At 32.7% G+C, this 15,445-nt stretch overlaps 1 protein-coding gene across 10 annotated transcripts in view; it reads right to left on the reverse strand.

Annotated features, from left to right (window-relative positions):
• Window positions 1-278: 278 nt before the first annotated feature.
• The window catches only part of LOC106884361 (armadillo repeat-containing protein 8), a 66,959-nt gene continuing 51,792 nt past the window's right edge, over window positions 279-15,445 (reverse strand). For 4 of the 10 annotated variants that reach the window (XM_014935712.3, XM_014935711.3, XM_014935710.3 and 1 more), the window contains exons 14-20: window positions 14,485-14,577; window positions 13,701-13,850; window positions 4,869-4,964; window positions 3,661-3,756; window positions 2,802-2,874; window positions 1,439-1,532; window positions 279-979 (exon numbers count right to left, since the gene is read on the reverse strand). In XM_014935712.3, the coding sequence (XP_014791198.1) occupies window positions 949-979; window positions 1,439-1,532; window positions 2,802-2,874; window positions 3,661-3,756; window positions 4,869-4,964; window positions 13,701-13,850; window positions 14,485-14,577 (633 nt within the window). In that variant the 3' untranslated portion in view covers window positions 279-948. The remainder of the gene's footprint in view (window positions 980-1,438; window positions 1,533-2,801; window positions 2,875-3,660; window positions 3,757-4,868; window positions 4,965-13,700; window positions 13,851-14,484; window positions 14,578-15,445) is intronic. The other 6 variants (XM_089343112.1, XM_014935715.3, XM_014935714.3 and 3 more) reach the window with 2 other exon arrangements.

The raw sequence follows: 15,445 nt of genomic DNA on the forward strand, positions 1-15,445 counted from the left end.
TGTTTTGAATTAATTATGAATTACTTTGTATCTTCAAGATTTTGATGAAGTGATTGCATATTTTTAGAATGAAATTGTAGGGTAGATGTGAGAAGCCAGATCTGGCCCGTTTGGACACAAGACAGAATAATTTGGGCCAGATATGGCCAGTTTAAATGCTAAAGGGTTAAAAATAATCCTTAAAATATTTTTGACATTTATACAGATGAGCAGTTAAAAGTGAAGTTCCTGAAAATGAAACTAGAGATTGAATAAAAAAAAAATAATCGAAGGACTTGTTCGATATGACAATATGACAGTTTATTTTACTTGGGTTACAAATCACTGACATTCCAAGTATCCAGTCAGAGAATAGGGAAATTTTAATGATGAAATCAAAGGAAATTGTTTAAAAAAAATAAAAACTAATGTCATGCATACTTATGTGCTTCTGTGTGTATACCAAGTTTATTTTTAAGAACACACACAAAATTTCACATGGACACATACATGTATATACACAGACACTTTTATCTAATGAAGAGCAAAACTTTAAATCATATAAATCTCGTTTTAGAAGGCACATCAAGAAAATGTACCTTGTCACACACTCACATTACCAACGTATTTAAAAGTCTGCAATGTACAGTAACCCAACGTTTGCTGTTAACCACTTGATTATGTAGATAGAGTGCATATGTTGTAGCAAAATCTTACACACACACACACACACAGAATCACTCCGGTGATTAGCAATACAACAGAAAATGCAATATTATTTGCACTTGTATTCCAAAATCTCCAGCTAGTCAAGGTGAGAAACAAACTTCATCATGTCTTGCCTACAATAACTGGACAAGAAATAGCAGCGATGTTGTTTGAGAAAGCATTCTGCTCTCTGCTAATAGTTGTTGGGATATCCTGCTACAGTCTCTGCTCGGGATCCACAGCAAATAGTTTCAGATATTGTCAGGAAAATTGCTGAAGAGCTAGCTTCACCCTGAAACAGAGAGAGAAAAATCACATGTCTAGAGAATTTCAAAAATAGTTATTCATTTTAGTTAAACTCAGTTAGTTTTGTTAAGGCTATCATTTAAATAACTTTTCAAATCTACATTTAAAAAATCCATTACCATAAAATTAAAAGATGCGGCTAGAATGTGTTTTCCCTTTTTTCTTTTTACAGAATTCAACTCTGTATCTAAAATTAATAATCAGTACAGCCAGCCAACATCATCAAATATCCATGTTCTATGCTGGCATGGTTGTTTATGGCCATATTATATTGTAAACACCAGTTCTCCAACCAAATTCTAAATATTACTGTAACATGAGAACTCAATATGTTTCTAATTTCCTAATATTAAACTAATAGCTGTTAACACTAAGAAGTGAGATGTGAACTAGCAATGTTCAGTGATAAATAGATTAATGTCATAAGAAATCAAACATGACAGACCTTTGTTGCAGATCCCCTGTAGTTGTTGTGGACAGTTGTTGAAGAGATTTCTGAACACCTAAATCTCGCAGCCGTGCTTGTCTTTCTGCCGACCCTGAAGCAAAGAGTAAGTGAATAATTTGTTTGAAAAGGACCAGGAGAGATAAAATAATACCAACTTTAATGTAAATATCATTTCTAAGTATAATTATAATTTAACAAAAATGCAATACCACAAAAAAAAACTACAGATACCATGAAAAACACTTTACTTTGGGTAAATCATTAAATTGTGCAGTCAGAGCTTCTGGAAAATAGCACCAGCCTTAATTTAGGACAGATAGTGAAAAGTGACAGAAATGAAATACAATTTTGAAATATCTATGCCAAAATCTTAAGTAAATTTCAAAATTTCCAAGTGCACCAATGGGCAGGAAGGAATGTGATAATCAAATCAATACTATCAACTAAACTATGTGATTAAAACAACATTCAAAAGTTCAATGACCAAACAGATATAGATCTCTCGGTTTTTTATGCTATATGTTCAGTTCCAATGATAAATATTATGATCTTGAACGAGTTTGATCTACTTGTATTAAGAACAGAATGAACTGCTTCACACCAAGATAGAATTGTATTGATAGATATAACCGAAAGGGCACAGAATCTAAAAAATGCTCCACAAGATTCCACAACAACCAAGAAATATAAAACTGGAATAGAATGTTTTTTAAAAACATTTACTCTTGTAGTGGAAATACCTAATAGTAATTTTTTGAAGAAGGAAAAACAAAACAAAAATTTATTTTTTTAATTAATAAACAACTAGGTAAAAAAAACAATAATAATCATGATTGCTACTAACATAAACACAAAACCCCAAATTGGGAGGAAGTGAGGTTAAATCAATCAAATCAATCCCAGTACTTAACTAGTACTTTATTTTGTCAACCCTAGAGGGATGACAAGAATTTGAACTCAGTATGTAAATGCCAAAGAATTACTACAAAGTACTTTGTACATTGGTCTAATGATTTTGCCAATACCCTGTTCATAAAAACTTCATAACTGCTTCTAATTTAAGTACAAGGCTAGCAGTTTTTGAGGAAGAGGTTTGGTCAATTAAATCAACTTCACTGTTTGACTAGTCCATAATTTTGTCAACAGCTGGACAGAGGACAAGTGAAGTTAACCTTGAAAGGAATTTAATGCAGAACATAAATACCACATGAACAAATGCCACAAGACATTTTGTAAAAAATTCTAATGGTTCTGCCAGTCTCTTGTAAAGAATTAATTCCAATCAAGTGCATTTTATTTATCAAAAACAATGTGACATTTTTGTATAGTTCACAAAAAATATCATTTAAAAGCATCATACCCTCATCATCATTCCACACCAGGTTACAGATGCAATAGACTGCAGCTAGTTGGACTTTTTCATTATTGTGTACCTGATGAAGAAAAGAATGTAAACAAAATTAGAATTAATTCCAGATATCAAAAGAAAGACATATAAATATAACTAGAAAGCATTTGATTGTACTAAAGCAGCATGAGACTTGTTGTCTATCAGGTTATAACCCAAACCTTATTTTAGAGCAAAGTTAAATATATATTAAGCAAATCAACTGGTTACAAAATAGCAGTAACGTCAGTCCCTATGGAGCAGCCATGTTTAAGTGGTGATAAGCGTTAGCTCTAAATATATATTTGCTTTTGCATTGGTTTTTCCATGTCTGCATGGGTGAGATAAATATGTTATTGAGGCATTATATGACAGCCAGATGCATTTCCTGATGCTAACTCTTACCTGTTTTTCAACTAAAAAATTTCTTATTTTACATCTGTATGAAAGCATAGAGTGAATGAAATGTAAATGAAACATACATACACACACACACACATATATATATATATATATATATATATATATATATATATATATAATCAACAGTCTTCTTTCAATATCTGTCTACTAAATACACTCACAAGGCTTTCATCAGCCCAGAACTATAGTAGAAGACACTTGTTCAAGGTGCCATGTAGTGGCACTGAACCTGAAGCCACATAGTTGGCAAGCAAACTTCTTAACCACACATCCATTCATGCCTGAGGAAATTAATTTAATACAATTGTTTGAGTACTACAAAAATGTACAAAATGCAAAATATTATTGTACTTAAAGTTTTGTTCAGCTATTTAAACCAAAAAAAAAAACCCAGATCAATAAGACTTACCATATAATTGATTAATTTTCGAAGAACATCTTCATTCCCCACGATGAAATCCTTAGCAGTCTTTCCATCAGCAATATGACCTAATATACACAGAGCCTATGAAGACAAAAATATGTAATTCTGTGAATAAATAGAATCATATTGACCCCGACAATCGAATCACCAAATGTTGCATAATGTAATAATCAGAAAACAAGCTACAACAAATTGGAATAGTGAAAACAGTCAGTAAGTGATTAAAGATTATTGGTGCTTCCTTAGGCATAGACAGCTATGGCTACTTTTTCTGATTAGTTGTAGTGCACCTCAGCACTGTATACAATAAGTTCATTATTATTATTATTATTACTACTACCTAGTTAGAGACAGGCACAAAACTTGACAACAGCTATTATTTCTAGCCAATCAAGTGACTATGCACAGGCTTCCTCATTCACTCAAGTTACAAAGATGATGCTATATGTCATTGAAACAGAAAGCCAAAGAAGATTTATAAAAGTTGGAGATGAAGAAAGTAAATACAAATTAGACTGCTATTTCTAGCAGATTGAGTGATCATGTAGAAGCTCTTTCATGAGGCTCATATTTACATTAGATTCTATATATATATAGAAACAATATGGCTAAACATACAATTGTAGCCATCCCACCTTCAAAAACAAAACCCTACTCTGTTATTGTCCAGGCAAATGACTGCATTTGGAAGAATAAGAACTTTAAAATGGTAGAGAATCTTAAATAAAGACATTCCTTCAGTAGATGATTCAACAATACTTCTACTTCACTTACAAAATATATCTGTGTGTGGTGTGTGTGTAACAGCTGGAGATGAAGAAGGTGAATACAAATTAGACTGCTATTTTTAGCAGACTGAGTGACCATGTAGAAGTTTCCTCAGAAGCTCATATTTACATTAGTCTCAGATATCATCATCATCATCGTTTAGTGTCTACTTTCCATGCTGGCATGGCTTCTATGGTTTGACTGGAACTGGTAAGCCAGAGAGCTGTACCAGGCATGGTTTCTGCAGCTGGATGCTCTTCCTAATGCCAACCACTCCAAGAGTGTAGTGGGTGTCTTTTACATGTCACTGGCAAGGGCGCCTTAGAAATCTACCTATGCACAGTATCTAAACAGATCCATTGTGTTAAATAAAGTCAACAAGTGTTGCATTCTGTGTTTTATAAATAAAATTACCATAAACATACCTGTTCCTTGATATCAACACAATGTTCACCTTCCAAGATAAAAACAACAGCCTGCATAATTTGGTCACCATAGCCATTCATAACATTGTCAATGTGCTGAAAAATAATAGAAACAGAACATGGAGCAGAGTATATGACTGTGTCTGTGTACACACAAACACATGCTCACAAATTTTTGCATATTTCATTTTTCCATGCTAATCTTGGAAACAGAGGGTACCTGGTATGTGCAACAAGTCCTTAATAAAAATCCTGACAAGTCAACCACTGAATACTAGTAATGTAGTCTAACAATATATTTGGAAAGAGAAGTAATACAAAGAGAACAAAAAGAAGCTAGTTTGAAAAACCTCCTAAAGGATTATATAAAACGATATTATATAGGTACAGGCATGACTGTATGGTTAAGAAGCTAGCTTTAGAACTTCTTGGTTTTGAGTTCAGTCTCGCTGCATATCTTCAGCAACACAGATAGATAGATACATACACGTGTGTGTGTGTGTGTGTGTGTGTGTGTATGAAGGGCTTCTTTCAATTTCCATCAACCAAATCCATTCACAAGGCTTTCATTGGCTCAAGACTATAGTAGAAAACTGAAAGAAGCCCGCCGTGTATATGCATATATATATATATATATATATATGTGTGTGTGTGTGTGTGTGTGTGTGTGTGTGTATGTGTGTGTGTGTGTGTGTGTGTGTGTATGTATGTATGAGTGTGTGTATATGTTTGTGTGTCTGTGTTTGTCCCCACAACATTGCTTGACAACCGATGCTGGTGTGTTTACGTTCCCGTAATATAGCGGTTCGGCAAAAGAGACCAATAGAATAAGTACTGGGCTTACAAAGAATAAGTCCTGGGGTCAATTAGCTCAACTAAAAGGCAGTGCTCCAGCATGGCCACAGTCAAATGACTGAAACAAGTAAAAGAGATACATTGGAGATTCATCACCATATCCTTATTTATAATACAGTTGTACAACTGACAGATAAACCCTCTGGTTTCAATAATACAATAGTAGTAGAAGTACAGTTATTAATGTTTTAGTTTCTATATTAACTGTTCTGTAGCACAGAACCTTGACTACACTTCTTTCAGAGAGAATGATCCATGCCAAGAGTGCTGCAATGTCAAGATTTTGTTGAAAACTACAATGAGTTCTCTTTTTGTCCTATACAAGCTGAAAAAATTACAAGCTAATTATTTTGCTGTGATCTTTTAATAAGCTGATGTGTAGACAAAGATAGTTTTTAAAAACGTTCTCTTTTAAAATATTGTGTGAGGTCATGTTTACATGTGATGAATTTATTTTTCAGAGAGGAACAATCTAGGGGGCATAACTCTGCTTACCTTGATAAGTTTGTAACTAATATTAAGTGTTCTAATCTTAAGTAACTTCATATTGAAGATATTGTAGAATATGTAGCTTTTTGGAAGTATTTGTTTATTTAAATAGTTGAACCTTTAATACAAGACTAGAAATTTATACTGAATGATGGATTAAATTCAAAGCTAATATTTACCTACCCTTAAGGGCAGAAATGTTTTACTAATAAATCAAAACATTTTGCCCCACATCATGTGCCCAGCCACCTATTGATTTCTATCCATTCCTAATTCTGCTTTACATCTACTATGGATTAATAACATCCATTTGGATACATACAAAAAATTAGCCTCTTGCCATATATACATATTATCCTCTTAATTGTCTTAGGTATTATCTTTTGAAATTATGAGCATGTCATTTGAGCTTTTTATAAAAATATGAATTATAATTATTTTAAAATCTTATATTCCGCTTCAAAAATTACAGAAACATTTTGTGATTAAACCAAAAGAACCATGGAAAAAGATATTTTCTTAAAAATTACAAAAACTCGAGTAATTTAACCAAAAGAATTACGGAAAAAGATATTTCCTTCATGTGAGAGAACATTTTGTGTCATTAGCAAAAATACTTTGTAAAAGTATAATAGAAGATGGAAGGTCACTTAAAACATATATAGAGCTTAAATAAAATGGATACACACTATATAATAGGCAAGATTGTTTTCCATCAGTTTTCCAACAAGACATGCAAAAAGTGTTAAGTCAAATCACTGTAGATCATATTTAAAACTTAGCTTCATGCTAAACTTTCATTGAAAGACAAAAATCATAATCCTACAGAAAAGCACAAAAAGCATATAGCAGTATTTCTAACTTTTTAACACAGAGCAAAATTATCAGTGTGAAACAAGGTTATTTTCAGTTTCTCTTTATTAGGCTTTTCAACATAACTTCATTGAAAGCACAAGCTGTTCTAATTAAAAACAACGTTTCTGAAACACAACAACACTGTTGAATGAAGTCAAATTTTTTTCACTTATTTACTTCTCTGGCCTTTCTCAGTCTGCAACAAAATCTATGTAATCACATAAGTACATGTATGCACACAGGCACCCATGCAAGCATGCACGCACACACCTTTAAACACATGCTAATATAAAACTAGTCCTTAGTAGAATTTTATGCTGCAGGTCAACAAGTCTTCAAACTACTGACTTAATTTGCTTCTAGAGCAACCAGAGTATGGTTCCATTGTTAGTATCAAGTGTTGGTTTATTATTAGAATGTGTTATTTGTATATTCAGTTTGTTACATTTAGCTATTTAAATTAATCTCAATGGAAATTGCATTTTACAAACAAAGCAATAAAATAAAACATTTTATCAAGAACACATATTTAAGTTTATGAATCAAATTATTATATTTATTTGTGTATAATAGACACTTTTTCTAGATTTTAAACCTAAAAATAAGGAGTGCACATAAAACATGGCAACTAAATCTTACCTATCGTAAGTTTATTTTATCTATTACCCAAGTTAACTGATTTGTAATGAAGAATTTAAACCACTATAACATGTTTCTATGATAGGGATAACACATATATAGTCATATACTCATAGGTAACTGGTAGTTTTTTACTCAAATAATGGATATGAAAAAACAGCCTGTAACTTATTTACTTAACTTTGCTTTGGATTTAGAATCCAGTGTGCACTAATATATACTCACATATACCCACCCACCAGCAAATGATTGAGTAGATGTCACTGTGCAGTCTATGTAAATATCAGCATTGTAAATAAACACAGAAGATATCACACATGAAATCAAACATGACCACATATGAAGAATCTGACTTTGCTAAATCAAAAGTTTCTGTGATGATAGCCATGTTACATTGCTCATATCTGGCTAAAGTTTTCCCTGTACCAGCAGAAATTCATTAGTAGAAGTGTTGGAAAGAATTCTTATAGACAAAAGTGATTAGAAACTAAACCATGAACACTAAAGGATTTTATGAGACTGGTTTTAAGCTGTGTGTTACTGAATATGCTGAACAGTATTGAAACAGTATGTGCTAAGAAGGTTTCGCGCATTCGGAAAATTAGTGAGAGAATGTTGGAAACACAGAATCAAGAAAATACCAACTATAATAAACTGTCTTTTTATATAAGAAACTTGAGAAAGATTTATATACTAGGGCATGTGAATAACATGTGAATGGATTTGTCACAGTGACAAAAAAGTAATCAATAGATAACTCACAGCTATCAAATGGATAGCTTACAGTTCTCCAGGAATAGAAGTATGCATAATGTTACACAAAAGTTCCACATTTCAGTTGGATGGTGAATGCAAATCATGAACGGAGATGGGCTTCCCCTTACATCAACAAGCTGGTGGTGATGACTAATTCATGAAACTATTGTGTGGTTATTACAAACACATTTAAGGCTGCTAGTTGGCAGAATCATTATCATGCCAGATGAAATGCTGAGCAGCATTTCATTTGTCTTTATGTTTTGAATCCAAATGCTACTAATGTCGACTTTGCCTTTCATCCTTTTGGGGCTCAATAACATAAGTACCATTTGAACACTGTGATCAATATAACTGATTGCTCCTTCCTCACAAGTTTAGGCTTTATGTCTACAGTAGAAAGGATTATAAATACATTCTGAATTGTGTTCATTAAAATCAATTCATAAATGTTTATTTCATTCTAACTCCACCTCATGAATTTAATGAAAGTATTTAAATGGAAACATTCAACAATAAATATTATAACATTGTGCATTATGGCATTTATATCCTTTTGTACTGATGGTTGATAGCAATAATTCCATACATTTGCTAATAAAGTAAAAAGATCACTTTTAACTGGGAAAGTTCAATAATTAGTTAAAATTGGCTTTTTTTTTTTTCAAAATACATAACTTATTCGATAAATTTTTTACAGCAGTTATACTGGTACAGAGATTGTTGTAATTTCAGTGATATCTGATCAAAATTAATGAAGTGCTTGAACCCATTTACATCCGTTCATATTGTGTTTCAATTTTACCTGTAAATTTCTTTATAATCCCTCTTTGTCACTATTTCCCCAATATACATAAAGAGACATGATTATTATGGCACAGAACATACACCTAACAAAACTGGAGACAGAAACTAGGTCTACAACAATGGTCTGTTTCGACCAATGATTTATTCAGAAACAGATTTATACACACCTATTGAATGTCATTTATAATATCAGAATACCTAGTCCAATGGATTGAAAATTCAGATTAAGTAATAATGAAGCAAGAAAGCAAATATCAAAGGTATCTAAGTTGGAGTAGTGATTGACAACACAAACATATACACAGAAAGGCAGTAATATTTTAGTTTTGTAATAATCCACTTGAAATCTCAAACATACAGTTACAAATAATAATTCTTTTAATTGATAATGTAATGTATGAAGGCAGACCATGAAATGAAGACAGAGATACAAACACAAACATACATGAACTCTAGAATATGGTGAAGACAGTTTCTTTGCTAAAAACAAATAAATCTGTTTAAATATATGTATAGGTATGCAAATATCCACAAACATACATTTACACACACACATATATATATATATATATTTATATAATCATCATCATCATTGTTTTAATGTCCACTTTGTCAAATGGAGTTCGTAGAAGCAAATTTTCCTCAGATGGATGCTCTTCCTGCTTCCAAGCTAAGTAATTTTTTTCACAGAAGACTAGAAATGAGGGACACGGCTTGTAATAAGGTGATGCTCATTGACAACTATCATGTGATATCAAGACAGTATCTATTTTACACACACACACATATACATATCATCATCATCATCATCATCATCGTTTAACGTCCACTTTCCATGCTAGCATGGGTTGGACGATTTGACTGAGGACTGGTGAACCAGGTGGTTACACCAGGCTCCAATCTGATTTGGCAGAGTTTCTACAGCTGGATGCCCTTCCTAACGCCAACCACTCCGAGAGTGTAGTGGGTGCTTTTACGTGCCACCGGCACGGAGGCCAGTCAGGTGGTACTGGCAATGGCCACGCTCAAAATGGTGTCTTTTACGTGCCACCTGCACGGGAGCCAGTCCAGCGGCACTGGCAACGACCTCACTCGAATGTCCTTACACGTGCCACCGGCAGAAGTTCCAGGGCACTGGTGCCATCACGATATATATATGGAAAATAGATACTGCTGAATGCTAGGAATGTTCCTCCTAAGAAGGGGTCTTAGTAGCAGTGGGTGTTCAGAGAGCACAATTACCAAAGTAAGAAAGGCTGGAAAAAAGTTCAGGGAGCTACTACTTCTACTGGAAACAAAAGGCTTCTCCCTCAGGGTAAAGTGCAGATTGCATGATACATGCGTATGAAGTGCAATGCTGCATGGTAGTGTGACATGGACTTTGTATATAGAGAATTTGTAGAGGCGAGAAAGAAATGAAGCAAGCATGTTTCACTTGATGTGAAATGTCAGAGTGCATGAATGACAGAACATTAAAGAGCCGAGAAAAAACTGCATATTAGAAGAATCAGATGTAGTGTGCAAGTGAGAAGATTGTGATACATATTGACATGTAATATGTATGGAGGATGATAGCTGTATAAAGAAGTGCCATACACTCAGAATGAATGGTACCTGTGGAAACTGGAAGATCAACAGAAAATTGGGATTAACTGTGCCCAATACACAACCTTCACTCTCCCCTCACCTTCCATCATACTCTTGTCCCTTTTCACTCACACATTCTGGGTTTCTATCACCATTCTATCTCCTGGATGTTACCTTCTATCCACATTGCCTTCAATATATGTACAGATCTCAGACCATTGAGTATCCTTATCACTCATCTCACTGTCATGTATCCCTCTTATCATTATCATTCATGGAATCACAGGAAAGCTGACAGAGAAGACATGCACAGATGCAATAAGTACTAAAGCACCTGTAAAATATATTTCCTCAAATACCCAGATGGCTCCCTAAGAAATAGTTAGCTTTTGTTACCAGATGACTTAATTAGTAATAGAGGTGGGTGTTCTGAAAGTGTTGTAGCCAGTGTAAAATTGAATCTGAAGTTCAAGGAGCTATTTCTGGTAAAAAAAAAAAAAAAAAAAAAAAAAAAAAAAAAGAAATTGTATGATGCTTTTGTATGTACTACAGTGATGCATGGTAATAAGATATGGGCCTTGACTGCAGGAGATTTGCAAAAGCTAGAAAGAAATGATAATGTAATGTTAGTGCATTTGATCAACTGAGCACAAATGAGCTGAGAGAAAAACTGGATATGAGAGAAATCAGATGTAGTGTGCAAGAAAGAAAACTGCACTGATAAGGATATGTAATGCATATGAAGGATATCAGTTGTGTATAAATTAGTGTGGAGATTTCCAAGATGATGGAACCTGCGGAAAAGTGGCACATAAGAAGTCGTGTAACATTCCAAAATGATGAAGACCAAACTTAGGATGTTGACCCCATGGAGGAGATAACAAAAGACAAAAAGTATTGATAGCAGACAGTACTGGAGAGAACTTGTCTATCTTTGCAACCATTGCAAAACAGACATTTAAATGGTGGTAATGATGAGAGGTGTATATATGTATATATATATATACATACACCCCTCATCATTACCACCTTATATATATATATATATATATATATATATATATATATATATATACAATGGTATTTATATGAGCCTAAAGCTTATAGCGATCACCGTACCATGGCTAAGAAAAATAGTCTAATAATGAGACATATAAACTTTTGACAGAAAATGTAGGCTTTCCTATTTGCGTGAAACTCAAACTCACATCCCTTTGTTAACACGACTAAGTGTGTTACCATTACACCAGCGAACTAGCCTCCCTGTTTCTGTCAAATTTAAGAAATATTTTAGTTCAAAGATGTTTTTGCAAACTTTCTATATGCTTTCAGTGCAAATCGTTTTGTCATACAGTGTCGGGTTTTACAATCCTGTAAATAATAACAATGGCATTTATATAAGCCTAAAGCTTATATAAATTATTATTAAAATGACTTAAATGTACAGAATATCAACAGACCTGATTGTAAGACCATTCAGAGCAAACACAAAATGTTCTGCTTTTTTTCAGGAATACATTTTCTCAGTTATCTAAACTATTGCATACAGCTGTGTTTGCTTCGTATGTTAAGCTCACTATTGAACTGGAAGCAATCCAAAGGACCTTCACAAAAATGACTGACACCCCATGCACCAGACAAGCTATAAGATTGTATTTCAGATTGTATTCCCTGAAATGAAGAAGATAGCCATATGCAGATATCTGTATCTGGAAATGTTAGGATTGTCTGGTGATAAAGTTTGGCATTGCAAACTATATAAATCTCCTGACTGGGTACAACTGTAAAAGTGTTGACCTTTTTAAAAATAATGTGATAAATTCGACATCATAATACACTAAAGTAAGAGTTGTAAATCTTGGCCGCAGATGACACATACAAAAGGAGAACTCACTCCCACTTCAATAATTAGTAAGAAGCCAGATGTCAAAATACATACATCAAAAATTAATCTATAAATTTTACATATATAGAACCATCACCATCACAATAAAAGAAACAAAAAAAAATATATATATTCCAATGCAAACTAGCAAGTTGATGGGCTTAATATATCAAGTTAAATAAGTTTTCAAATGATTTAAAACTTGTTTCTTGAATACGTTAGATAACACAAACAGATGAATGATTTTAGAATGCACTTCAGTACAAACTACATAAGAACAAAAAATTAAAAAGTGAACTGATTGATCCATTTTGAATTTATATTTGAGTTTCCTTTTAACAATATCTGAAACTCCTTCCTTGTAAGATGAAATGAAATGAATTAACATGTAGTGGAACACACACATTCTCTCTCTCTCTCACACACACACACACACACACCAACTGGGAAATAAAGAAAAACAAAGAAAAACTGCAAAGCGGTTGTAACCCATTTCCATGGTTTCCAAATTCACAGAGGGGAATAAAAAGCCATTAATTTGTCAGCTTTGGATGTTAGTAAATTATGTTTGCCTAATTGATTTAGTCAAAAAGTTATGCCAACAATTTTCAAAATTTTACTTCTTGTTTTTCAATGTTATTAGTCAATGAATTAATATGTAGTAATATCACAACTTTGTTAGTTAACTGGACCAGAATATTTATAGCCTTTTGCAACTACGCGTTCCAAATTCATACAGATCAATAGATATATAACACAATCATAAGGCAGATGAAAAGATAAGTTAGAGCAACATTTCTCCCTAAAATTCATAAAACCTACAGCAAGAAAAGCCTTTGATTACAAGCTTCAAGTAGAAGTGAAAGAAAAAAGCTATATGACAATGAAATAATATAGGAAGATGATTTTGGCAATATTGTTACTTATGATGATAAAGATATGGGATTGAATCAACTTACTGTTTTGGGAGAAAGTAGATTCCTTAGAAGTCCTAGTGTCTTGAGCAATACATTAGGATCAGGGTCAGACAGCAAGCGGAATAACTGTTCTGTCTGTAATGATTCCAGGATCTGGTGTTTCATCTTGTCACTCACTTGGAAAGTCATGTTCTGAATTATAAATCATCATAGTATTAGAATATATTGCCACTGAGCATATAGCAGGATGTTGGGGCAAACTAGAAAATATTACTGATGAATAAAATTATATTCCAGTACTACACTATGAAGATTTACTACATTTTAATAGATACCTTGACCAATTAATGTCTGGTATCATAAATTTATCTGACTGATATCTGGTATCATAAAAAATCTCCATTTGAATAGAACATTACATAAAGAATTTTGATTTATTTAAAAATATATTGGTATGGTTCATATTTAGGTAATTTTTAAACATTGTGGAAACTATAGTTGAACCATCATAAAATACATTTTAGTTCATTGCAAAATAGTTACAACAGAATTATTTAAAAGAACACCAGTCTAAACCACATCAACACAGTGAAGTCAGATTAAAATATATAATTACAAACTAGAGAGAAATGTGTGAGTAAGTGTGTGTATGTGTGAGTGTATGTGTGTACATGTGTGTATGTGTCTGTGCATGTGTATATATATATGTATGTGTGTGTGCATGTATGTGTGTATATATATGTATAAGTGTATATGTGTGTGTGTGTGTGTGTGTATGCATGTGTGTGCACACGCTTCTGAAAAGCTTATGGAAAAAATAACTTACCATTAAGCCCCAGACACCATTTAATCGGAGCAAGGAATCATCACTGTTGGTCAGCTTGACCAGAATGTTCAAACCCCCAGTTTCAAGAATAGGCTATGAAACCAAATAGACACAGATTACTAATATAAGTATAAAACTATGTTTAAAGATTAGCCTTGAATAAAGCACTGAAAAACAGTTGCAGAGCTATAACTGAAATTACGAATTCATATATTTATCAAAATCTTGATAATAATACATTTTAGATTTAACTTCTAGTTATATCTGATCCAACTATAGAATATAGTAATCCTTTAAACAAAGTCTCAAACTAAACTAATTAACTGTACCAATCAAAGTAAACAATAACAGAATATGAAACATTTTATTTCTAAAATAGAAACTAATGAGAAAATCTAGTTGAATTTTTTAGAACTTCAAATATACAAAAACTTTATGATTGATTTAAAATTTTCCTAAAGCTCTCACAATTCACAAAAACACGATTCAAATAAGATTCATTAATTCTTTGAAATAAATTATGAAAATTTTAACTTCGTTTAAAGTGTAGAAAATAATCCTAACATACCACATAAACACATTCAGAGCATAAAGTAATGTATTTTATGAAAAATTATATTTGGTCACGAGGAAAATAATAAAATGCATAAATAGGAAATATATTTTTAAAACTACATATATAAACATTGAAAGCAACATACGAGTTGAGATAGCAGTCATCTAGATAATGCATTCCTTTCCTTTCTAAAAAGGATATAACCATATTCTATATACATCTACACACACACACACACAAATACAAACATATGTCTGTATATGTATATCTATATTTGTGCATGTATATTTGCATACATGTATACATATAATGCATACACTCATACATAACACACACACACACAAACAGGTGTAGGCATGGTTGTATAGTTAAAAAGTTTACTTTACGCCTGACTATGCAGTCTCA

The sequence above is a fragment of the Octopus bimaculoides genome, chromosome 2, assembly GCF_046866305.1.
Source record: "Octopus bimaculoides isolate indiv1 chromosome 2, ASM4686630v1, whole genome shotgun sequence".
NCBI lineage: Eukaryota > Metazoa > Mollusca > Cephalopoda > Octopoda > Octopodidae > Octopus > Octopus bimaculoides.